General features: G+C 35.7%; 1 protein-coding gene across 9 annotated transcripts in view; it reads left to right on the top strand.

Moving 5' to 3' along the window:
- LARP1B (La ribonucleoprotein 1B) overlaps nt 1-27,756 on the top strand; it is a 132,155-nt gene that overhangs the window by 65,721 nt on the left and 38,678 nt on the right. For all 9 annotated transcript variants that reach the window (XM_046656671.1, XM_046656676.1, XM_046656668.1 and 6 more), the window contains one exon: nt 12,244-12,367. In XM_046656671.1, coding sequence (XP_046512627.1) covers nt 12,244-12,367 — 124 coding nt within the window. The remainder of the gene's footprint in view (nt 1-12,243; nt 12,368-27,756) is intronic.

Here is a 27,756-nt window from a genome sequence, read left to right on the forward strand (position 1 = left end):
TATGTATATTTGTGTGTGTATTCTTCCTAGAGGAATTTTTGAATATATGCACTATGAAACATATATTCAAATTATTATAGAATCATAGCCTCATATCATGTCCAAAACAGTATAATGGATAAGTAACTTGTGTATTTTTATACAATGGAATGGTATTTAGCAGTGAAATAAATTCGTGGTAGATATAGAAATGGGGATTATTTTTAAAACAAAGCTAATGTAGATCAAAGAAGAAAATGGTAAAATGATGGTAATTGTTGAAACGAGGTGATCGATATTTAGGGCTTCAGTATACTATTCTATTTTTGCATATGTTGGAAAAATTCCAAAATAAAAAGTTAAACAAAAAAACTTGCTGAATGTTAGTCATGGAATATATGCAGTATAATTTTATTTATATAGAGTTCAGAAACAAGGGAAATGAAATATATTGCTTAGGGATACTTTCAAAGGTAGCTAACAAAAGAATGGTTAGGAAGTGATGTTCACTGAAGTTAGTATAATGTACCTCTGGAGAGAAGAAGGATAATGTGACTGGACAGGTGCAAATAAGGGGCTTCAAGGGATTGGCAATGTTCTCTTAACCGAGATGGTGGTAACAGGTGGTGTATTAATTTTTATACTGTACATATATGTTTTTTATAGGATATTTCACAATAAAACAAAATTATTTAAAAATAGCTGGATGAAAGGAGAATTTTGAGAGTTTTAAGTTGGCATAATCAAGAAAGGTATCCTGGAGAACTAGGCCCTAAATAATGAATATTCCATATCATAGATAGCAAAAGGCTCAACCTAGGAACAACTGTTTTGCTCAATACTCGTGAATAAAAAAATAAGGGCACAGAAAATAACTTCCATTGGAACACATTCTTCTTGACTTCAGTTTCTATCCTGTTTGTTTATTCATTCATCTTTTCATTTATACATTCATTTAACAGATAACAGTCGTGTGCCACTGTCGTGTGTCTTTGAGTACCTGTAAGATGCCTAGCATAGTGATAGGCACATATGTACAGTGTTGAGGAAAATAAACAAAAAGTCCCTTCTCCCGTGGTGTTTACAGGCCCAAGGTCCTTTATGTTTCCCCTGTCTTTTGAGCTGGGACTGGGAACCTTTTTGTATATTTAGTTAAGATGTGGACTAGTCAGCCCTAAACAGCTGACTCCTTTCTTTCTCTGTTCTTAGGTTTCTGTGGCAGGGGTTTCTCCCGTTTTACCACTGCTAAGACAATCGGTGAAAAATTTGCCTGCTTATAACTTTTATCAAAATTTTTACTTCTTGATACAAGCAAGAGCTTTGCCTTGGTTTTTAGGCAATATTTGGAAAGATATACAGAATCAAAACAGGGAATAGATAGTCCAGCTAGGGGAGGTAGCCAGTTGACTTGATTTATGAAGGGGGAAAATGGAGAAAAGAGAGATGAGTACAGAGAGTAGCCTCTGGTGCTATTTGTAGGTAGATTAGCTCTTAAATAAATCTTAAAGCCTTGTAATTATTGCTAAGAACAGTGACTGATGAAAATCAAAGTGAATTGCAGAGTGACCAAGAATTCAATATTAAAGCTATTTATAAATCAATAAATGAAAACCAAATCAGTTTCTAAAGTATCTCCTTCAAAGATACTATTACAGTTAGCTATTACAATGTAATGTATGCATTGTAGTTTCTAAAATTCTGACCTACTCCTTCATTGATGGAATTACAGGTAAGTATAACAGATATACTTATTAATATCCTGATAAAGATATAATTTATGAAAAATACACAGTTTGCAAATTTTTTAATATTGTCTCTTGAGCAAAGAAAGTTGCTCAACGTTGATTGGTCTAATAAGACCTAAGTATGTGAATTCTCTAAAACAGTGGAGTTAAATATTTTTTGGGAATTGGTTATAGAGTCCTTTTAAGTTGAAGATTACAGCCAAAATATTCTTAAAACTCCTTTAAATCATCCATAAAATACATATGTGGTTTTAAGCACAACTCCACATCGTAATATACATATGTAAATTTATCATGTGTATAGTAATGAAGCGGGATCATATTTATAAAATATTCAAGTGTTTCACTGTTTGAAGCACTTGAGCAAATTTATGAAGATTTAACTTGGTGGCTCTTCCTGTTCATGGTCATCTTTCTCCTTAGAGGCTGATTTTTAAAATAATTCAATTTTTAGTCTGTGTTTCTCAACTTTTTGTGTGTGTGTGAGAGGAAGATTGGCCCCGAGCTAACATCTGTTGCCAATCTTCCTCTTTTTGCTTGAGGAAGATTGTCACTGAGCTAACATCTGTGCCAGTCTTCCCCTAGTTTATGTGGGATGCCGCCACAGCATGGCCTGACAAGTGGTACTGGGTCCACGCCCAGAATCTGAACCTGCAAACCCCAGGCTGCTAAAGTGGAGCGCATAAACTTAACCACAGTGCCACCAGGCCAGCCCCTAAACTTTTTTTGTTAAAACATGAAAGCCCTTAGTTATAAAATTAGGTACTTGAGGATATGGTGAAACTGTATTTGTTTGGACACTTTACTTTTAGTTGGTCAGGATGTTATTAAAATGTGTATATCCTTTTGTTGGGTTTTTCTTTACGTGAGTTAACATTTTAGGGTTTAATTATGTCAGTGCATATGTTTATTGAGTAGAATGGCAGCTGCATTGCTGGCACCTTAAAAAAAGTTATTGTTGTTGCTGAACGAGTATAATCAAATTTCTGTAAGTTAAATGTTAGCACTATGGTACTCTACTGAAATTGAAGATTGTTCAGGTAGGTGGCATGGGACCAGACTGTGAAGTGTCTTGAAAGCTATTTAGGAATTTAGAGTAAGTACCAATTGCAGTTCTTATAAAGAAAAATGACATGATCAAAATGGTTTAATAAGGTTTGATCTAATAGAGGCATTAGCTTAGGTCAGAAGTTGATTTAAAAACTCATTTATTATTATCCAAGGGTGAAATCCAATGCTGAACCAAAGGGATAGCATTTATTTTTTTCAACAAACATTTATTAACAACTGATTATGTTTAAGATTTTGTGAGAATGAAGTGCCAAACTTGGTAAGAGATTTTAACGAAACAATTAATTAGTACCAGTGTGATAGAAATAAGAACATTAACAAGGGAAAACTGGGAGGGAATGATATTGAGATCAGGTTTGGAAATGTTGAGTTGATGTCATGGTGTCTATTCATGTAAAATGTTTGTTATCCTCTTTCTATATCCTAGAGATGATAAGAAAGCCGGAAATATAGATTTTAGAGTGTTTAGTATAGAAGGAAAATTAAAACTGCAAAAATGATTGAACTTTAAAGGTATTGAAGAACAGAAGAAAGAGAACAAAAGTGACAGAAATGTCCACTAGGGTTATTAGAAGAAAAAAATAGGTGTAATTATATATTTTTTCACTTGAAGAAACCAAGAAAATAAATGATTTCTGAGATCATGATCCATAAAGGGACATTTTCTGTCTCAACTCTATCTTTAATTTTTCTCTTTACTGGTTTCTTACTTTTTCTAGGGTTATATTCACCCTTAAGAAAAAAATGTTTCCCAGGGCCGGCCTGGTGGCACAGCGGTTACGTTCACATGTTCTGCTTCTTGGCGGCCCAGGGTTCGCCGGTTTGGATCCCGGATGCAGACATGGCACCACTTGGCAAAAGCCATGCTGTGGTAGGCGTCCCACGTATAAAGTAGAGGAAGATGGGCATGGATGTTAGCTCAGGGCCAGTCTTCCTCAGCAAAAAGAGGAGGATTGGCAGCAGTTAGCTCAGGGCTAATCTTCCTAAAAAATAAAAAATCTTTCCCTAACTGTTCATACCCTTGTACCTACCATTCAGACTGCAGTTCACATTGTCATGAATAGGAGATGAGAAAGTTGAAGGGCCAAGGGTTCTGTCAGGAAACTTGGCTGAGGGGAACACTTGTTGCTTCAACTTCCTCTCCCATTCTTACCAACGTGAATTTCAGATAAATGTAAACTTTCGAAAGGCATTATTAAAGTGTATTAATTTTTTCTATATATTATAAACATGTTTCCATATCAGTAATATACATCTATAGTTTATTCCTAAATCTGAGTTTTGAGGTATCTCACACTTTCAGAAAAGTTGCAAAAACAATGTAATGGACACCAGTATACCCTTCACTTAGATTCAATAGTTATCTTACCACATTTGCTTTTTTCTCTCTATATGTGATACATATATAGACGTACATAGTATGTATGTGCATTTTTCCTAAACCATTTGAAAGTTAGTTGTAGACATTATGCCACTTTGTCCCTAAATACATCAGCCTGTATCTCCTAAAAACAAGTACATCCTCCTAAATAGCCATCACTATCAAACATAGGAAGTTTAGCATTGATAGAATGCTAATATTGAATATACAGCCCATATTTAGATTTCTCCAAGTGTCTTAATAATGTCCCTTATAACATCTTTTTATTTTATTTTATGTTTTGATGCTATCTCCTACCAAGAATCACACATTGCTTTTAGAGTTATATACTTTTAATGTTCTTTCATTTAGAATGGTTCCTCAGCCTTGTATTTACTTATTTATTTTTTTGCTTTTCTTGACATTGACATTTTTGAAGAGTCAAGGCCAGTAATTTTGTAAAATGTCCCTCAGTTAGGCTTGCTTGGTATTTCCACATGATGAGTTTCAGGGTAAATGTTTTTAGCAGGAATATTACAGGTCATATTGTGCCCTCTTCAGCACATCACCTCAGAAGACATAATGGTGTCAGTTCCAGAACTGATCATTTGGTTATCATGGTATCCATGGTGTCCACCGTATCTGTATTTCTTCATTGTAAAGGTACTTTTTTCCATTTGTAATTAACAAGTGATCTCTGCAGTGATACTTTGAAACTGTATTCCCCAATTTTCTTCACTCAATGTTTTAGCCTCCATTGATGATTTTTGCCTGAATCAATTATTACTATGGTGATTATAAGATGGTAATTTTTTATTTATTTTATTCCCTCTGTGTCAATTAGTTAGCATTCTTCTTTAAATAGAACTTTTCCTCTCCACTCCATTTTTTATTTTTATATTTTGACTTCCTTTTTCTCTCCTTTTTTTTTGTGTGTGTGTGTGTCAGTATGGACTCCGGAATGGATTCCTTTCCATTCCTGTAATTATTCATTTTGATGTTCAAAATGTCTCAAATCTGGTTGGGTTAGAGCTCTCTCAAGATGGCTTATGTGAACAACTAATATATCCCCATCTGGTAGCAGTTTTCATACTTTATGACACAACAAGGTGGTCTGCTTGCCTTTTTTGGGGCGAGGGGTGGGTTGTCTATTTATTTTATTGTGGTAAAATATATATACATAAAATATACCATTTTTAAGTGTAAAATTTCTGCTTTCTTTTTAATTGTGGTCCTCCCTGGTTCTGTCCTTGACTGCTTACTTACTACTTTGTCTCGTCTACAAGTGAGAGAATCTACTCCCACATTTTTAATCATTAACTATGTGCTAATGACTTCCTAGTGTGAGGCTCTAGAATTTTATAAGCAGTAGCCTATTAGATTCTCCAGCTGTCTGTCTCATGCTCCACAGGCATCTCATTTATATTCTGTCTGCATTAAAAAAATTAAAGGACCGCCTAAAGCCTGTGTCCTATATTTTTTATTTTGGTTAGATGCCCTAGGATTCTCATCAACTTAGAATTTCCAACTTGCAGTTTGTCATTAGGTCCTAGCCATCCTTTCCTATCTTTATCTAAGAATTCTATGTTTATCTAAGACTTCAAAGGATGATTTTGTATTTCTCAACCCCTTTCTTTGGTCTGCTTTCCTCTGTGTTAGTTTCATTATTAGTCAGGCTTTCTCTGTGTGGTGGCAATGATGGCTACAGACAGTTTCAGGCTTACATTATTTTCAAAGTAAGTGATTTCAAGGAAAAGAATGTAAATCTCGAAAACTTCTAAAATAGAGATCTGACCATTTTCCTATTTTTCTTAATGATATTCAGTGCTTCTTTACTCCCCTCAAGATAAAATTCAAATTCCTTGCAAACAAGAATTCATGGTTTGGTCTTACATGTCTATCTTCATTGTACTACTGTTTTCAGTTTTAAAATTCATGCTCCCTAAATACCAAGTTGCATGTGTTGTTTTCTCTGCCTGCAATATCTTTCACATTGTTACTTTTCAAACTCCTTTTCAATCTTTAGCTTGCAAAACCCAGTTCAGATATTACTCCCTCAGGAAATACATCTTTGTAGCTTTTATTGTCATCTACCCCAGAAAAATCACTGTTCTGTTCTACCTTTGTACTTCGTATGTGTCCATTTTTAACTTTTATACTGAAAGGTAATTAATTTGTTTACAAGTTTTTCTTATCCACTAGATTATTAAATCTCCTTGGTCCCTTTTGAGCAATGCAAGGTATAAACTTAAGGTCTAAAAAACCCAAAGATTAGACTTTGGTTCTGCATTCAGTTGTGGTAGACTAGGTAATTCATATCAGTCTTCTTGCTGAGAAGAACTTGAAAAGTAGGTTACAAAAGAAATGCATGAAGGCACAGTAAAGCCAACAAGACAGTAAAGAATCATGTGGTCAAAATCTGGAAGAAGGAAATCTAAAGAAGTAAGACTGGCATTAGGTTCTGCATTTCCCTTAGATGCATCTGTCAGTTCCAGAAGAAGCAACTGAGAAGCTTAAAAGAGATTTTTTAAAAATTTGTGGGACTAAGTTGACAGAAAGTTGAATTCAGAAACCAGAGGGGAACCTCTAGTAGATCTTATGGGCTTTGGGAACTCTTAAAGGCTACGTCCTAGAAATGAGCATGACCTGAAAAAGATCTGCTTTCGGTAGAGTTAGCTTCTAATCCTTTTAATCCCTTGTTGGATCACATGCTGATGCCTCTGGCCACTTGACTGAAGCAAACACAAATCCTTTCTTGAGGAAGATGTCATCCTAGGCCTCAAATTCTCAATAATAATGTTTGGCCCTCAAAAAATAATGACATACAAGAAGACAAGACGATATGATAGAAAAAAACAAAAGAAACAACAGAAAATAGACCCATAGAGATCCGGATAATAGAGTTATCAAACAGACTTTAAATTAGCTGTTGTTAATATGATTTTAAAAAAAGATGAGATGGAGAATTTCAGCAGAGAACTAGAAACTTTAAAGAGGAAACAAATGGAAATTCCAGAAATGAAAAATATAGTAGCTGAGTGCAATGGATTGGCTTAACAGTAGATAAGTACAGCTGAATACAGAGTTACTAAACTAGAAGATAGGTGAAAAGAAAAGTCCAGAGTGAAGCATGGAGCAGAAAAGATGGAAAATACAGAAAAGAGTAAGTCACCTAGGAGATACAGTCAAAAGGTCTAAAATACATTTGATTGGCTTCTCAGAAGAGAGAGGAGTAAGAGAATAAGGCAGAAGTAATATGTGAAGAGATTATGACTGACACTTTCCCAAAACCGATGAAAGATAGTAAAGGAAAAATTCAAGAAGTTCAAGAACTTCAGGGAATATAAACACAAAGAAAACCACATCAAGGCCTTCATGGTAAAACTGCTGAAAACAAATTACAAAATCCAGAGAAAAAGGACAGGTTAAAAGCGTCAATATTAAGACTTACAGCTAACTTCTCAGCAGAAATGATGGAAGCCAGGAGACAATGGGAAGATATGCTCACAGTACTGAAAAGGAACTAGTGTTCAAGAATAAAGGTAAACAATAATTGACTTGTACACTTAAAATAGATAAATTTTATGGTATGTAAGTTATATCTCAATGAAAATGTTTAAAAATGAAGGTGAAATAACAATATCAGACACATGAAAACTGAGAAAATTTATTTTCAACAGACCTACTTTAAAGAAAATACTAAAGGGATTTTTTTAGGCAGAGGAAAATGATTCCAGAAAGAAGCTTGAAGATACAGAAAGGAATGAAGAGCAATGGAAAGTTTAAATACATGCATAGATTTAAATAAATATTGATGCTAAACAACAAAGCTGGTGTAACTCTATTGATAGAGTTGATTTTTAAGGCAAAAAGAATTATTCAAGGTAAAAAGGGACATTTTATAATCATAAAAGGTTTAGTTGCCCCAGAAAATATAATAGTTCTTAATCTGTATGCATCTAATAACATAACCTCAAAATACATTATACAAAAATTCACAAGTGCAAAGAGACAAATTTGTAATCATAGTCGGAGATTTTAATACACTCTTCTTATCAAGAAAGGTGCATGATGTAGCAAGAAGATGTGGAAAAATAAGTAAAGATGTGGAAAATTTGAACAACACAGTTAAGAAACTTAGCTTAATTGACATAAGTGAAATACTGCATCCAACATCTGCAGAATATCCTTTTCAAGTGCACATTGACCCTTATCTCGTATCATACACACAAAAAATCAATTCTAGATGCATCGTAGTTCTAAATGTGAAAGGCAAAATAATAAAACTTCTGAAAGATAAGATACTATCTTCATGATCTTTGAGTAGGGAAAGATTTATTAAACAGGGAATAACACAGTGAAGGAAATAATTGATAAAATGCACCACATTAAAAAGAAGAACCTCCTTTCACCAAAAGACACCATAAGAGAGTGAAAATGCATGTTACAGAGTGGAAGACATTTACAACATTTTATAAAGAACTCTTACAAATCAGTAAGAGAAAGACAACTCTAGAAAAATGAGCAATAGAATTGAATAGTCACCTCACAAAAGAAGCTATGCAAATAAAATATATTAAAAGTTTTCATCATTATTAATAATTGGAGAGATACAAATTAAAACCACGATGAGATAACAAATACATCTACTGGAATGGCTACATATTTAAAATTTTTAAAATTTTTTAAAATTTTTTAATTTTTATTTTGAGATAATTATAGATTTACAGGAAGTTGGAAAAATAGTACAGAGCAGTCCAGTGTACCCTTTACTCAGTTCCCTCCAAAGGTTATATCTTATGTAACTAAAGCACAATATCAAAACCAGGAAATTGACATTTCTTATCACATGTGTGTGTATGGTTCCATGTCATTTTATCACATGTTGATTCATGTAACTGCCATCACAGTCAAGACACTGAAGTATTTTATCATCACAAAGATCTCCCTTGTGCTATTAGACTCATTCTCATCTGCCTTCACTCCACTATTCCTAACCACTGGTAACCATGAAGCTGTTCTTCATCTCTATAATTTTTTCATTTTGAGAATGTCATATAAATTGAAACATATGCAGAATGTGACCTTTTGGGTTTTTTTTTTTTATCATAATGTCCTTGAGGCCCATCCAAGTGGTCTATATCCATAGTTTGGTCCTTTTCAGAATGGCTGAGTTTTTAAAAACTGACAATACCAAGTGTCGATAAGGATGTAGAGCAATAGAAGCTTTACTATACTGCTAATGGGAATGTGTAAAGGTACAACCACTATGAAAAACTATTTGGCATTTTCTACTCGAGTTGAGTTGAAGCCTGCCACCTGAATCAGCAGTTCCACTCCTAGTAAATAATAAAATGTGTGTCTGTTCACCAAAAGAAGTGTTTTGTAAAAACATTTATAGCAACCTTATTTGTAATAGCTGTAGTTTGGAAAGAACCCAAATGCTCATCAACAATGGAATGGATTTTCAAAATTTATGGTGTTATCATACAATAGAATATCATAAAGCAGGGATGGGCAGACTTTTTCTGTAAAGAGCTACATGGTAAATATTTTAGGCTTGGTGTGTCATCCATTGTGGCAACTACTCAACTCTACTGTTGTAGCAATGAAGCAGCCATATGCAATATGTAAACAAATGGGTGTAGTTGTGTTCTAATAAAACTATTTACAAAAACAAACTGACCTTTGGGGGCTGTGATTTACTGACCTCTGCTATAGAACCACAAACTATAGATGAATCTCATAAACATAATTTGCATAAAAAGCCATACATTATGATTCCATTTTTATAAATGTTTAAAACAGGTAAAATGAATCTATAGTATTGAAGTCAGCATATTGGTTATGTTGACACGAAATAGCCAATAACCATTTTATAGATAAGAGAGATGGGTGAGTTTTACTTGGTCCAGAGTGAGGATTATAATCCAGGAAGGCCTTTTCGAAAAGGAAAAAAGCATTCTGGAGAAGCATGGTTTTCAGTACAGTCTTAGACCTTTTTAGAACAGAGAATATACATTAAACACACCCAGGATACACATTCATCAAAGTTTCAGAGAGGTATTCAGTTGCGAATTAGCAGGTGAACATGACCCTGACGTTGGGAAAGGGACTAATACAGGCGTTAAGGATAGGGCGTAGGGGGGTAAGTATGCGTTCTTATTTTAAGAGAGTGCATTCTTCACTGTAATGGTTAAGGCAGATGCACAATCTGTGTTTGATAGGCTATAAATCAGGCTTCTTTAGTTCAAGCCGAATCAGTTTTGTACCCGAATTCTTACCCCATATACCTCAATATGTGAAGATCTCGTCAGTTATCTTTAGGGATAGAGAGTGATGAGAAGGGGTGTGAAAGGTACTAGTAATATTATCTTTACCTGAATGATGGTTACACAGGTCTGTTTACTTTGCAGTACTCATTGAGCTGTATACTTATGATTTATGCACTTCTCTAGTGTGTGTATGTATATGTATATATGTGTGTGTTATATCTTAATGAATTAGTTTTAAAAGCTAAAAACAAAACAGAAACATACTGTTTGTGTTCCCATCAGGGTAGAACTGTTTTTTTCATCCCTGGCATATGATAAACATGCAGTGTTTATTGAGGTGGGAGTTGCTAATAGCAAGCTCTGTAGCAAGATAAGGACAGTGAGGAATAATGACTGAATTAGTTTGAAGGCCTTATTGAAGACTTGAGAAAAAAATTTTGATGTAGGAGTAAGAGCTGAAATAATAATTTAAGACATTTTCGTGAGAAGAAGCTAGATCCTAGTTTAATAGGCTAACAGGATCTAGTAAATGGTGTGAGCTGATGAGTAACTATTCATGTTTGAAGACAAGAAGGAAAAGATTGGTTAGCTATTAAGAGGAAGGTACTACAACTATTTTGTGATGATATTTAATTTGGTTCATCTGACAAGTAGTTTTGTTATGTTTTTTACCTGCTTAAACCCTCTTTGGATGTTGCTCTGTAAAGCCTCGTGGACCCATTAGCACTTGAGTGGTATAGATGTGATATAGGGTTTATTGAGGAAAACTAGAAAGAAGTAATAGCGTGCAAGCAGTCCCTCAAACTCTTTTTTTATCCCACAGCTTAGGTTAGGCATAGATGGTCTTCCTGCACCATGGCCAAATGACCTTCCAGCAGAGAGTGGCCTCCACCTCTGTAATGCTGTACATATTATTGTAGGTCAGGGCAGGGAACCTTAAGTGACTGTAACAATAGTTAGAAAGGGGAAGCTTCTGAAGCCCCAGGGGCAGGGATGGGCCTGTTATTCCTTTAAGCCAGCAACTCAGACCTGTTGAGCCTCCTTGCTGCTAAGCTTATAAAAGGGCTTTGGAAATGAACCTCCAAGCCCATCTAGATGTATTTTTCATCGCATTTCCCTTTGCATAAAATGAAGTGAAAACTTTTTGGTCCAGTATTAAAGGTCTTTTAGTAGTTTTCTCTAACTTCTTTATCTGTCCTTTTTGCTACTAGTTCTACACAAATTTTCTCATTTATGGAATTATTTCCTAATAAATGATTGCTTATTTCAAGCTTCTCATCTTTGCTGACATTACCTAATTTAGAATGCTTTTCCCTGCTCTAAATTGTCCTTCAAGAGCTGCTTTCGTCCTGCCTCTTCTGTAATGCCTCCCTGATGATCTCAATTCTTACACCAAATATTATCACTTTTCATATAGTATTATTAGTTTTTATATCTACATTTCTTCCTTTCCATCTAACTTGTAAATTCCTTAAGGGTAGAGGACATGTATTAGATTACTCTGTAACTGTAATACCCTAGCCTAGTGACCTTGTGTATAAATGCTCAACAAATAATTAATGATTAGAATGTATGCTCTTATAATGTATTTTATTTATAAAATATTCATAATATTTCAGGGTTCTCTGTGCCTCTTTTAGACCCTGAATATTGTTATTAAGTATAATACTAGATTTTTTATTAGAACATCTTTTTCATTCTGTTGCAATTAACCCTTGTTTTAAAAACTCATTTTTTGAGGTTGGTATCAATTATTGTCTGTTGGTTGCTCTATTAGCCAGTTTAGTAATTAGATTCCTCCATTCTACTTCAGCAAGAAGTTGAGAACTTTAAGAAGCTAAATCTCATTAGTAAAGAGCAGTTTGAAAACCTAACACCTGAACTTCCTTTTGAGCCAAACCGAGAAGTTCCTGTAGCACCTTCACAGTCCAGGCAAGGTATGTAAATCTGCTTTTGTGTAAGTGTCTGAATAGTATTGAAGCAGTTCTAAATTGTTTTTAAAGTTTGCTCCTTTTTTATTTGTGGGAAACATTTAGGTATCTGGTAAAAGACTAGAATTTTAAAAGTCAACTTTTACTTATCCTTTGGTGAACTTCAAAACATTTTTGAGACTTAAAAATAGATTGTAAATTTGGTAGGACAGCCTTGCAGTATATGGACAACTTTTGAATCCCACCCTACTCTTGGTGAATAGGCAGGTAATCACAGAGGTGACCTAGGAGTCGTCTATTAAAACACCAGATCATGCTCAAACCTGGACACTTACTTAAAAGTAGGCAGAATTGGTTGGTTCTTTATGTGTCTCATTTGATTTTGAAATTACCGGGAGTGTTTCTCTTCTCAAAATGAAGAAAATTTTTTACTGACTTGCTGATGCCTTAAAATACACCACTAGCATCATTCTTTTAAGGCCTTAGCTTTGTATGAAAATGTAAGTACATTTGGGAGATTCCTAAATTGAATCTGATATTTTCAGGCAAGTGTAACTGATTTTGTAATAGTCTTTCCTGAAGGCAGGTTAAAGAAAAACTTTTAATTTGGAAAACTTCAAACATACAAAAATAGAACAAATTGTATAATGAAACCCCCATGTACCCATTACTACCCATTAGCTACTTAATCATCTGATAGCCAATTTTGTTTTTCATATCCACTCCACTCATTCTCTTTACATCCCACTGGATTATTTTGAAGTAAACTCCCAATCATGTTATTTATATTTTTTCATCCCTAAATATATTTTTTTTAATTTTTAATTTAATTTAATTATTTTTTTGAGGAAGATTAGCCCTGAGCTAACATCTCCTGCCAATCCTCCTCTTTTTTGCTGAGGAAGACTGGCCCAGAGCTAACATCCACACTCATCTTCCTCTACTTTATATGTGGGATGCCTACTACAGCATGGCTTGCCAAGCAGTGCCATGTCTGCACCCCACATCCAAACCAGCGAACCCCTGGCCACCGAAGCGGAACAAGCGAACTTAACCGCTGCACCACTGGGCTGACCCTGTCAATAATTATTTTTGTATATGTCTTTAAATAGATGCGGATTACCTCTTTTAACACATAAATAACAGAGTACCATTGTCACATCTAAAATGAACAGTAATTCTTTAATATCAAATATCTAGTTAGTGTTCAAATTTCCTCATTCATTACTTAAAAAAAAAATATCAGGATTCATGTAAGTTCCAAACATTATAATAGGTTGATATGTCTCTTTGTAGGTTCATACTATTTTTTTCTCTTGCAGTTTATTGTTGAAGGAACTGGGTTGTTTGTCTTGTAGAATTTCTCACGTTCTGAATTTTGCTGATTTCATCCCAATGGTTTCATTCAATCTGTTTTCTGATCCTGAGTTTTCTTATAACCGTTATTTTGATACAGAGGCTTGATCAGATAGAGGTCAAATTTTTACAAGAATATGTCATATGTAGTATTGAATACTTCTACCAGGAGGCGTGTAATGCTCTATTGTCTCTCTTTTTGTGGTGTTAGTTGCCATTGGTAATAATTGCTTGGAGCTTTTATTTCACTAGGGGTTGCAAAATGGTGATAGTTCTATTTTTATTATTGCCTTTTAGTTTAATCAATAGAATACCTCCATAAAGAGAATTTGCCTTAATTGACTATTTGTTTACCTTGAGATAGAGTTCTTATAGGAGAGGGAATAAATGCTCAATTTTTTTCCTTTGTTTACCAGTTTTCAAAGTAATGAGCTGGTTCCCTAACATCCTTCATTGGTGACCAATGAGGTGTGGTTTTCTTGTTTGTGTTTAAATTATCATTATCTCACAAATACATTAAATGGATTTCATTCTGTTTTAGTTATTATTCTTGTTGATACTTGTGCCAGTTATCATTTTATTGACTTTTATCTCCAAATCCACCTTTCATTGCTTTGTTCTGTGACAATGGAGTTGGACTGGTACCTTTCTTGTTTGCCAGCTGGCACGATGTTAAACTTTGTCGGTACTCCAGTTGCTACTGAATTGGTCATTGTTTCTAGGAATTTTCAATTGAAAGAGCTTGGAAATTTTTTAAGAAAAAATACATTTTGACTTCACATTGATATTTTGTTCAAATTTAGGGTTAAAGGTTTTAATTTTGATTTCTTTGATTGTACTTTTACATGCCTTTTACTTACATGAAAAAAAACTTTGTTCCTAACCAGAGCAACAGAATTATTTGTTTATCTTATGATATAATAGTTTCAGAATAACAGTAATATTAAATAATAATATTACTATGAATATTGAAAGAAAGTTACTTCTTTTAAAGTTCTTTAAACTTTTAAACTTTAAACTTTTTTAAAACCTTATACTTTTTAAAGTTTTTCTTAAGTTCTTAGGATATTCCATTAAGGCTGTTCAGTCTAATTACAGGATATTTTGTCTTGTTTAATTTGGGTACAGTAAAATTGATAATTTATGCTCCTCAGCGCATCATAGAGAGAAAGTCCCAAATCGAGATGAATTATGCAATGCATAAAAGTAACAGAGAATTAGTATCATAAAAATCTAAAACCTTAAAAATTAATGTGAAAAATGATTAACATCTAGCAAAAGTGGTAAACAAAACATGAACTGGAACTTCATGTAGAGGAAAACCAAATGGCTGGTAAATATGAAAAGATGCTATCCTTTTTGCTGAGATTTGCCAATTAAAACCACAATGACATACCGTATTATGATGCAACAGTTCACTTCAAGAGCTGCTTTTGCAAATGTTTACAAAAGAACATTTATAGTAACATTGTTCATAATAGGAAAAACAAATGAAAACTAAACAAAATGCCCATTTAAAGTAGAATATATTATAAAATGTGGTATATTCACATAGGGGAAAAATGTACAGCAGTGGAAAAATGAAAGAACTATAGCTACATATGACAAAATGGGTTAATCTTAAGAATATTGGGGGGCCAGCCCAGTGGCACAGCAGTTAAGTTCACATGTTCCACTTCTCGGCGGCCCAGGGTTCACCGGTTTGGATCCTGGGTGTAGACATGGCACCGCTTGGCAAAAGCCATGGTATGGTAGGCATCCCATGTATAAAAAGTGGAGGAAGATGTGTATGGATGTTAGCTCAGGGCCAGTCTTCCTCAGCAAAAAGAGGAGGATTGGCAGTAGTTAGCTCAGGGCTAATCTTCCTCAAAAAAAAAAAAAAAAGAATATTGGATGTTGGGGCCAGCCCGGTGGTGCAGCAGTTAAGTTCTTCTGCTTTGGCTGCCCAGGGTTCACCCATTCGGCTCCCAGGTGCAGACCTATGTACTGCTTATCAAGCCATGCTGTGGCAGGCATCCCACATATAAAGTACAGGAAGATGGGCACAGATGTTAGCTCAGGGCCAATCTTCTTCAGCAGAAAGAGGAGGATTGGTGACAGATGTTAGCTCAGGGCTAACCTTCCTCAAAAAAAACAACAAACAAAAAAAGCATAGTGGACATATAAAATAAGCTAGATACAAATGAGTTCACTCAGTAATGCCATCATGTAAAATATAAAATTCATGGATTTATGCATAGCACATAGGAACCATGAAGAGCAAGGGGAATTGTTCATACAAAAATTTAACACAATGGTTTACTCCTGAGAGAAGAAGGGAATCCCATTTGAAAAGTCAGCACATGGGTTTGCTTGCATCTGAAATTTATGTATTGGTCTAGTTGGTGGGTATGTGGGTATCAACTATATGTTTCTTTAAAACTTTGCCTTCCTAGCTTGTAAGTGATTAAGCTTTTTAAGTAAAGTCTCATATACTTCCCCAAAGATGTTTTTGAATACAGCGTTTTTGGAAAGCTTAAATTTTTCCCATACTTAATTTCTTGTTCTCATTTTAGTTTCTGAATCAACTCTATTTTTAAATTTATGTATACATTTATTAATCTTTGTGTGCTGTAATCTCCAATTTTAAAAAATATGAACAGAAAAAATATAATTAAGCAAAAATTAAGATAGAAATTAGTCCAATATATTGCTATGATAAAAAATATTGAATAGATTAACTTTCAGTTTGAAAGACAATTATGGATTGAATTTAAAGAAAATTCAGCTCTGTGCTGTTTGTATGTCATAAGTATACAGAAAAATTGAAAGACAAAAGGATGGGAAATGCATAAAATAGTGATACTAATAAAAAGAACTGGTGTTGGTACTACAAAATAGAATTTAAGACATAAAGAAGGTGTTTATTTTCATTGTCTTCACTATCTATCTTCCTATTTATCACCTATACCTGATCCAAACAGGCCTCTGCCCCTCACACCCCAGATCACCATTTGATAGTGCCTCCAGAGATCTCCATCTTTAAGAGGGGTCAAATCAATCCTCAGCTTATGTAACATCAGCATTAGATCAGTCACTCTCTGTCTTGAAACACGTTCTTCTTCCTAGGTACTGTTTACTTAGTTCTCTTTCTGCTTCATGGAGTCTTATTTGCTAGTTCTACTCCATTTCCTCAAGCTTTGGGTGTTTTAGCACTCAGTCTTCGAATTTCTTCTTTTTCTTATCCTCAGTAATTCCTCAGGTAATAGTATTTATTCTCATGGTTTTAAATAGCATCATTATACTAATGAGTGTACATATAGACCAGACCTTCATTCTGTGTTCCAGACAAATAGCAGCTGTGTAGTCAACAATTTAACTTGGATATTTTATAAAGATGTCAAATTTTATACGTCCAAAATTCAAGGTCTGAGTTCCCACCCCTTTCCGAGGACTTCTCCTCCCAGACTTCCACATCCCTGTAAATATTAGCTCCATCTTCTAGTTGCACAGGTAAAAAAATCTTAGTGTCATCCTTGATCTCTCTCTTTCAACCTCTGTATCTTAGTCATTGGCAGGTTATATCCATTACCCTTTAAAATATATCCAGAACCCTGGGGCTGGCCCCGTGGCCGAGTGGTTAAGTGTTCCGCTCCGCTGCAGGCGGCCCAGTGTTTCCTTGGTTCGAATCCTGGGCACGGACATGGCACTGCTCATCAAACCACGCTGAGGCAGCGTCCCACATGCCACAACTAGAAGGACGCACAACGAATATACAACTGTGTACTAGGGGCTTTGGGGAGAAAAAAGGGAAAAAAATAAAATGTTTAAAAAAAAATTTAAAAATAAAATAAAAAATAAAATATATCTGGAACCTAACTACTTCTAACCTTTTCTACTTCTGTCATCCTGCAAAAGCCACCATCATTTTCCTATTGGTTAACTTTAATAGCTCCTAACCTGTCTTCCTCCTTTCATTCTGACCACCTTACAGGGATCCAGAGCTATCTTTTTTGCTTTCCTTTTTTTAAAAAAATTAAGGTGTAATTTATATTCAGTAAATTTCACACTTTTTTATGTACAGTTTTGGGAATTTTGACAGATGCATACAATCATGTAAATACCACCTACTCAAATTATAGCACAGTTCCATTACTTTCCCAGAATTCTCCATGCCTCTTTGTAGTCAACCTCATGCCTAGCTTTGTGTAGCCTGTTTTCTACTTTCTATAGTTTTGCCTTTACCAGCATATTGTATAAACAGAATCATATAGAATGTAGCTTTTTGAGTCTGGCTTCTTTCATTTAGCATAATGTATTTGGGCTTCATCCATATTTTTGTGTGTTGTTTGTTCCCTTTTACATATTGGTAAGTAGTATTTCATTGCATGGATTTAAACAGTTAATCATTAGTTAAAGGATACATGGGTTGTTTTTAGTTTTTGATAATTATGAATAAAGCCTTGATGAATATTTGCTTACAAGTTTTTATGTGAATATAAGTGTTCATTTCACTTGGGTAAATACTTAGGAGTGAGATTGCTGGGTTATGTGGTAAGTGTACGTTTAACTTATAAGAAACTGTGTAACTGTTTTCCAAAGTGGCTGTGCCATTTTGCTTTCCCCCATCAGCTGTATATCAGGGTTTCAGTTGTTCCACATCCTTCCAGCACTTGATATGGTTAGTTTTTAAAAAATTTTGCCATTCTAATAGGTATGTAGTAGTATCTCATTGTGACTAATGATATTGAACATCTTTTCATGTGCTTATTGATACTTATTGTTATCAGTATTTCTTTGGTAAAGTGTCTGCTCAAATCTTTTCACTTTTTTTTTATTGTTTTCATATTGAGCTTTGAGTGTTCTTTATTCTGGATACAAGTCCTTTATTATGTATGTAATTTGCACATATCTTCTCCCAATCTGGGGCTTATTTTTTCATTTTCTTAAGAGTGCCTTTTGAAGAGCAGAAGTTCTTATTTTTTAATGCTGTGCAGTTTTTTATTTTTCTTATTTTGTGGATTGTGCTTTTGCTGTCTATAAGAAATCTTTGCCTAATTCGAAGTTGCAAAATTTTTATTAGAAACTTTATATATTTAGTTTTTATATAATTCAGATCTCTCTTCAATTTTGAGTTAATTTTTTTTTCTTTTTGGTATATGATGTAATTATGGATATGGATATCTAATGATTTTAGCACCCTTTGTTGGAAAGTCTGTTCGTTGTCCACTAAATTGCCTTTTCATCTTTATCAAAAACCAATTAACTGTGTATAGATCTAATTTTGGACGCTGTATTCTGTTCATCTTTTTCTATGTTTATCCCTTTGCCACTACCACAACTTGGTAACTGTACTCTTAAAATCAGTATATGTGCTCCAACCTTTTTCCTTTCCTTTTTTCAAAATTATTTTGGCTATACTAGTTTCTTTGCCTTTTCGTGTAAATTAGAGAAATAGCTTATTCATTTCTACAGGAACTTCTGCTGGTGTTTTGATTGGAATTGCATTGAATCTATAGATTCATTTGGGAAGAATTAACATCTTTTTTTTTTTCCCGAGGAAGATTAGCCCTGAGCTAACTGCTGCCAATCCTCCTCTTTTTGCTGAGGAAGACTGGCCCTGAGCTCACATCCGCACCCATCTTCCTCTATTTTATATGTGGGATGCCTACCATAGCATCGCTTGCCAAGTGGTGCCATGTCTGCACCCAGGATCTGAACTGGCAAACCCCAGGCCGCCAGAGTGGAATGTGTGCACTTAACCGCTGCGCCACGGGGCTGGCCCCAAGAATTAACATCTTAACAGTGTTGAATCTTCCAATCCCTGAATGTGATATACTTCTCCATTTAAGTTTTTTTTGTTTTGTTTTTGAGTGTTTTGTAATTTTTGGTATATTTTGTACATATTTTCTTAGCTATCTCCCTAAATATTTTATGGTTTTGATGCTATTATAAATGGTGTTTTAAAATTTTTACCTTCCATTTATTTATTGCTATTATTTAGAAATATGATTGATTTTTGTATATTATCTCTTGTGATATCAATTTTATGTGTCAACTTAACTGAAATAGAAGATGACCAGATATCTGGTTAATCATTATTTCTGGGTATATCTATGAGGCTTAGTTTCTGGATGAGATTAGAATTTGACTTGGTGGATTTAGTAAAGCAGATTGCTGTCCCCAATGTGGGAGGGCATCATCCAATCTGTTGAGGGCCTGAATAGAGCAAAAAGGTGGAGGAAGGAGGAAGTGGCCCATTTTTTTCTGCCTCATTATTTGAGCTGGGACTTCTCTCATCTTCTCTTGTCCTCGGACTGGTATTTCTATCATTGACTCCCCCAGTTCTCAGGCCTTTGGACTCAGACTGAATTATACCACTGGCTTTCCTGAGTCTCCAGCTTACAGATGGCAGATGTTGGGACTTCTGATCCTTCATAATCTTGTGAGCCAATTCCTCATATTAAATCTCCTTTTATATCTTGTTGGTTCTTTTACTCTGGAGAATCCTGACTAATACAACCGTATATCCTGTGACATTGATAAACTTAGTAGCAGTAGTTTTAGTAGCTTTTTAATAGATTCTTTGACATTTTCTACATAGACAATCATGTTGTCTATGAATAGATGGAGTTCTCTTTTTTACTTTCCTATCTGTATTCCTTTCATTTATTTTTTTTGACTTATTACACTGCTTAGGACCTCCAACGTGATGTTGAATAGGAGTGATAAGATGTGACACCCTGCCTTGTTTCTGATCGTAGAGGAAAAGGATTCAGTCTTTCACCATTAAGTATGATATTAGTTGTAGGTTTTCCATAGAGGCCTTTTATTAGGTTGAAGAAGTTCCATTTTATTTCTAGTATGCTGAGATTTTAAAATCATGAATGAATGTTGATTTTTTTGTCTTTTTTTCTCAGTCATTTTGAAATGATTATGATTTGTCTTACTTTATTGATGTTGTAAATTATATTGATTTCTTCAAATGTTGAACTAGTCTAGGATTCCCAGGATAAACCTCATTTGGTTGTGATATATTATCATTTTTATATATTACTGGATTCAATTTGCTGTTTTTTTTTTTTTTTAAAGATTTTTGCACTACATTCATGAAGAATATTGGTTTGTATTTTGTTTTCTTGGATTATATTTGTCTTGTTTTGGTATCAGGGGAATGCTGGCCTCATAAAATGAATTGGTAAGTGTTCCCTCCTCTTATATTTTGGAAGAGCGTGTATAGAATTATTATTTATTCCTTACAGGATTGGGAGAATTTGCCAGTGAAGCTATCTGGACCTGGAATTATTTCTTTAACAGATATAATACTATTTAGGTAATCTATGTTTTCTTGAGTAAGCTTTTGTGGTTTGTATATAAAGAATTTGTCTGTTTTTTGGAAGTTGTTTGTCATATTTCCTTTTTATTCTTCTAATGTGTGTCGGGTCTGTAGAAATATCTCTTCTTTGATTCCTGATATTTGTAGTTTCTGTCTTTTCTTTTTTTCTTGACCAGTCTAGCTACAGCTTCATCACTTTATCAATTTGATATATTTTTTAAAAGAAGCTTTTATTTTCATTGATCTACTTTATTATTTCTTCTAATTGTATTGTTTTCTGTTCTTATATTTATTATTCCTTTCTTTCTGCTTGGTTTGGATTTGCTTCCGGCTGCTTTTAATATTTTCTCTTTATCACCCATTGTAAGCAATTTAATTTTGATTGCCTTGGTGTAATTTTCTCTTTTTTTAAAGTTCTCCTTTATTTACTTATTTATATTTATTTATTTGTTTATTTATTGCAGTAACACTGGATTACAACATTATATAACTTTCAGGTGTACATCGTAATATATTTCAAATTTTGTGTAGATTACATCGTGTTCACTGCCCAAAGACTAATTATAATCCATCAACACACATGTGTGGCTAATCATACCTTTTGCCCTCCTCCCTTGCCCCTTCCCCTCTGGTAACCACCAATCCAATATCTGTTGCTGTGTGTGTTTGTCGTCGTTTTTATCTTCTACTTATGAGTGAGATCATATGGTATTTGACTTTCTCCCTCTGACTTAGTTCACTTAGCATAATACCCTCAAGGTCCATCCATGTTGTCACAAATGGCTGGATTTCTTATGGCTGAGTAGTATTCCATTGTGTTATATATACCACATCTTTATCCATTTGTCTTTTGATGGGCACCTAGGTTGCTTCCAAGTTTTGGCTATTGTGAATAATGCTTCAGTGAACATAGGGGTGCATGTATCTTTATACATTTGCGTTTTCAAGTGCTTTGGATAAATACCCCAGCAGTGGAATAGCTGGATCATATGGTGGATATGTTCTCAGTTTTCTGAGGAAACTCCATGCTGTTTTCTGTAGTGACTGTACCAGGTTGTACTCCTACCAGCAGTGTATGAGGTCTCTCCACATCCTCTCCAACACTTGTTTCCTGTCTTGTTAATTATTCTGACTGGAGTGAGGTGATATCTCATTGTAGTTTTGATTTGCATTTCCCTGATAGTCAATGATGTTGAACATCTTTTCATGTGCCTGTTGTCCATCCATATATCTTCTTTGGAGAAATCTCTGTGCAGATATTTTGCCCATTTTTTAATTGGGTTGTTGGGTGTTTTTGTTGTTGAGACGTATGAGTTCTTTGTATATTTTGGATATTAACCCCTTATCTGATATATGCTTTGCAAATATCTTCTCCCAAATGTTAGGTTGTCTTTTCGTTTTATTAATGGTTTCCTTTGCTGTGCAGAAGCTTTTTAGTTTGATGTAGTCCCATTTGTTTATTTTTTCTTTTGTTTCCCTTGCCCAGTCAGACATAGTACTTGAAAATATTCTGCTAAAAGTCAAAGAGCGTACTGCCTATGTTTCTTCTAGAAGTTTCATGGGTTCAGGTCTTACATTCAAGTCTTTAATCCATTTTGGGTTGATTTTTGTGCATGGTGTAAGATAATGGTCTACTTTCCTTCTTTTGCGTGTGGCTATCCAGTTTCCCCAATACCATTTATTGAAGAGACTCCTTTCTCCATTGTATGCTCTTGGCTCCCTTGTTGAAAATTAGCCCTCCGTATATGTGTGGGTTTATTTCTAGGCTCTTGATTCTGTTCCATTGATCTGTGTGTCTGTTTTTGTGCCAGTACCATGATATTTTGGTTACTATGGCTTTGTAGTATATTTTGAAATCGGTGAATGTGATACGTCTAGCTTTTTTCTTTTTCCTCAGGATTCCTTTGGCTATTCGGGGTCTTTTGTTGATTTTAGGATTCTTTGTCCTTTTTCTGTGAAAACTGTTCTTGGAACTTTGATAGAGATTGCATTGAATCTATAGATTGCTTTAGGAAGTATGTACATTTTAACTATGTTAATTCTTCCAGTCCAAGAGCATGAATATCTTTCCATTTCTTTGTGTCTTCTTCAGTTTCTTTCAACAGTGTTTTATAGTTTTTGGTGTACAGATCTTTCACCTCTTTGGTTAAGTTTATCCCTAGGTATTTTATTCTTTCTGTTGCAATTTTTGGTGGGATTGTATTCTTAATTTCTCTTTCTGCTCCTTCGTTGTTAGTGTATAGAAATGCAACTGATTTTTATATGTTGATTTTGTATCCTATGACTTGACTGTATTCATTTATTATTTCTAAAAGATTTTTGGTGGATTCTTTAGATTTTTCTATATATAAAATCATGTCATCTGCAAATAGTGACAGTTTCACTTCTTTTCCAGTTTGGATCCCTTTTATTTCTTTTTCTTGTCTGATTGCTCTGGCTAAGACTTCCAATACTGATTTTCTTCCTGTAGTTGATTTCTAGTTTCATACCTTTGTGGTCAGAAAAGATGCATGGTATTATTTCGATCTTCTTAAATTTATTGAGACTTGTTTTCTGGCCTAATATGTGATCAATCCTGGAGAATGTTCCATGTGCATTTGAAAAGAATGTGTGTTCTGTGGTTTTTGGATGGAATATTCTATATATATCCACTAAGTCCATCTGGTCAACATGTTGTTTAAGGCCAGTGTTTTCTTATTGACCTTCTGTTTGGATGATCTATCCATTGGTGTAAGTGGAGTGTTAAAGTCCCCTACTATTTTGTGTTACTATTTCTCCTTTTATGTCCATTAATAATTGCTTTATATATTTAGGTATTCCTATGTTGAGTGCATAGATATTTACGAATGTTATGTCTTCCTGTTGGATTGTTCCCATTTTCTTTTTTTTTTTTTGAGGAAGATTAGCCCTGAGCTAACTGCTGCCAATCCTCCTCTTTTTGCTGAGGAAGACTGGCCCTGAACTAACATCCATGCCCATCTTCCTCTACTTTATACGTGGGATGCCTACCACAGCATGGCTTTTGCCAAGCAGTGCCATGTCTGCACCTGGGATCTGAACCGGCAAACCCCGGGCCGCCAAGAAGCAGAACGTGTGAACTTAACCGCTGTGCCACCAGTCCGGCCCCTGGATTGTTCCCTTTATCATTATGTAGAGCCCTTCTTTGTCTCTTGTTACAGTTTTTGTTTTAAAGTCTATTTTGTCTGATATAAGTATTACTACCCCTGCTTTCTTTTCTTTGCCATTTGTATGGAATATCTTTTTCCATCTTTTCACTTTCAGTTGGTGAGTGTCTTTAGGTATGAAGTGTGTCTCTTGTATGCAGCATATATATGGGTCTTGGTTTTTTGCCCAATCGGCCACCCTCTGCCTTTTGATTGGGGCATTTAGTCCATTGACATTTAAACTAGCTATTGATAAATATGTATTTATTGCCATTTTGTTACTTTTTTTTCTAGATGTTTTAGTAATTCTTCTCTGTTCCTTTCTTTTTCTCTTGCTCTCTTCCCTTGTGGTTTGATGGCTTTCTTTAGTAATGTGTTTGATTTCTTTCCTCTTACTGATTTGTTTACTTATTATAGGTTTCTGGTTTGTGATTACCATGAGGTTCCTATATAAGATTCTGCATATATAGCAGTCTGTATTGAGTTGATAGTCTCTTTAGCTAGACCTCTTTCTAAAAGCTCTACTCTTTTACTCGCCTCCTCCCACATTTTGTGTTTTTGAAATCATATCTAATCTCTTGTTTTGTGTATGTCTATCCAATACCTTCTTATCTTAAAATAGGTAATTTTTGTACTTTTGTCTTATAACCTTCATATTATCTTCATATGTGGTTGATCTGCTACCTTTACTATATTTTTACCTTTACCAGTGATTTTATTGCCTAGTGGGTTGTGTTTTTTTTGATAATTTTCTTATCCCTATTTGTGTTCTTCTTTTTCCCACTTAAATAAGTCTCTGCAGCGTTTCTTGTAGAACTGGTTTTTTAGTGATAAACTCCTTTAATTTTTGGTTGTCTAGGAAGCTCTTTATCTCTCCTTCTGTTCTGAATGATAACCTTACTGGATAGAGTATTCTTGGCTGTACGTTTTTTCCTTTCAGCACTTTAAATATGTCATGCCATTCTCTTCTAGCCTATAGAGTCTTGGCTGAGAAGTCCGTTGTAAGCCTTAAGGGCTTTCCTTTGTATGCCACTTGTTGCCTTTCTCTTGCCACTTTTAGGATTCTCTCTTTATGTTTAATTTTGGACATTTTAATTATAATCTGTCTTGGTGTGGCCCTCTTGGTGTTCATCTCGTTTGGTGCTCTCTGTGAATCGTGTACTTGGATATCTGTTTCCTTCCTTAGGTTAGGAAAGTTTTCAGCTATTATTTCTTCAAATAGATTCTCTGCCCCTTGTCTCTCTCTTGTCCTTCTGGAACACCTGTAATATGAATGTTAGTGCGCTTGATATTGTCCCAGAGTTCCCTTAGACTGTTCTCATTCTGTCTAATTCTTTTTTCTTTTATCTGTTCAGCTTGGGTGATTTCCTCTAGTTTTTCGTCTCGCTTGCTGATCTGTTCTTCTGTATCATCTACTCTGCTATTGAGTCCTCTAGTGAATTTTTCATTTCTGGTATTGTATTCCTCATTTCTGATTGGTTCTTTTTTTATTTTCCAATTCTGTGTTGACATTCTCACTGTGTTCCTCCAGTCTTCTCCCAATATTGGTGAGCATCCTTATGAGTTTTTGTTTGAACTCTTTGTCAGGTAGATTCTTATTTCTGTTTCATTTAGTTCTTTTTGTGGGGTTTTGTCTTGTTCCCTTGCTTGGACTGTATTCCTTTGCCTCCTCATTATGCCTCTTTCTCTGTGCTTATATCTATGTAATAGGTGAGTCAGCTATGTCTCCTGATCTTAGAGAGTGGCCTTATATAAGTGGTGTCTTTTGAGGCCCAGCAGTCTGCTTCCCTCTCGTCATCAGTCCAAATGATCCAGGAGTGACCCCTTTGTGGGCTACTTGTGTCCTTCTGCTGTGGCATGGTTGCTCTTACTGCAGGTACCCAGGGAGTCTAGTCTTTCCCTCCCTGGCTGGCTGTTTGTAAACAAGGTTTGGGGAGCCCCAGCACTATTGGCTACAAGGTCTATTGGCACAATCCTGTTGCAGTTATCCTATTAGTTGAGTAGGTACTCAGTGTAGGTGGTTGCTAGGCTCGGGAGCTTATAGTTGCTGTAGGCCTCAGGCCTGCAGGGCTGTTGTCATCTCTCTTAGGATTGCAGCCGAGTGGGGCTGGCCCTGGGAACAGGAGCACCCAATTTTTTCAGGCTTTGGAAGGTGGTGCTGATCCTCTTAGTGGCTGTTTGTGAAGCACAGGTCTTGTTCCACTGATAAGCCCCACCCCCCACAGGTCCACACCCACCATCAACACAACCCTGGTCTGTGCACACTTCCCCACCCCGTGAAGCATACCCAGTCGCCCCAGTGCAGAGGCCCCCACGTCTCCACCAGTGCCACACACAGTTCACCCGGTCCTCACACGGGCCCTGCCCCACAGAGGCAGACACTCTCACCTGCCTGTGAAGGATTGAGGAACCCATTTTATGCAGGCCGACAAGTAGCCTGAGGGCCTGCTCTTGGTTGGGGACAGTCCCTAGGGCAGCCTGCCTTCCCTGGCTGAACTGGATTAAATCTGCAGCCTAGTGGGTGTGGCAGACCCCTTGGCTAACAGGCCAGGGGAAGAACCTCAATGGCCTCTGCCAGGGTCTTTGTCAGCATGCCTGTACTAGGTCACAACAATGGCTGTCACCAATGTCTCAGTCTCTGGAGAGGTTTCACCTCTCGCCAAGATGCACCTAGAGCCTACCAGGTGAGTCTCTTTTCACCAAAAGACTGTGCAGCTTTCTTTTTGGTGATTTTGGGTTGCTCTCTGTGACGGGTGAATTTGTGCACAGGCCCTTTAAGAGTTGGGTTTTTTCAGCTTTCGTCCCATAGCTTTTCTGCTGGTATTCTCTGCTGCAGTTAATAGTCAGCAAAGCCAGATTGTAGGACACTCGTCTCAGTTGTGCTGTGACTGAAGGATGCTTATAGTGCTAATGCCCCCACTAAGGTCCCCACTTCTCCAGGGAAGGCTGCATACCTTAGGGTGGCTCCTGCCCGGCTGGCTGTGAAGCTCTGCCACTTGTGAAGGTGGCTTTCTTTCTCTCCAGAAGGAGTTTCTGCCTCTTTCACCTCAGTTAGGACTGTCCCTTGTTGTGGGAGTTCTTTTTATCCAATTTTCAGTTTTCTCTCCAGGGTCATTTTTCCAAGAATAGTTGTAGCCTGTTTGTGTTTGTGGGAGGAGATGAGATCAGAGTCTGCCTACACCACCATCTTGACCAGGTCCCCCTGCCTTGGTATCATTTTCTTCATGTTCCTGTGCTTGAAGCTTATGAGTTTTTGGATCTATGTGTTTTTATGTTTCTAATCAAATTTGGAAAAATTTCAGCTATTATAAAGGTTTCATTTTTCCTTTTTCTCCCCAAAGCCCCCCAGTACATAGTTGCATATTTTTAGTTGTGGGTTCTTCTAGTTGTGGCATGTGGGATGCTGCCTCAGCATGGTATGATGAGTGGTGCCATGTCCACACCCAGGATCCAAACCAGCGAAGCACTGGGCCACTGAAGTGGAGCACACAAACTTAACCACTCAGCCATGGGACCGGTCCCAGCCAGTATTTTAAATTAAAGAAATTAATACTTTTTTT

Source organism: Equus quagga, chromosome 3, assembly GCF_021613505.1.
Source record: "Equus quagga isolate Etosha38 chromosome 3, UCLA_HA_Equagga_1.0, whole genome shotgun sequence".
Classification (NCBI taxonomy): domain Eukaryota; kingdom Metazoa; phylum Chordata; class Mammalia; order Perissodactyla; family Equidae; genus Equus; species Equus quagga.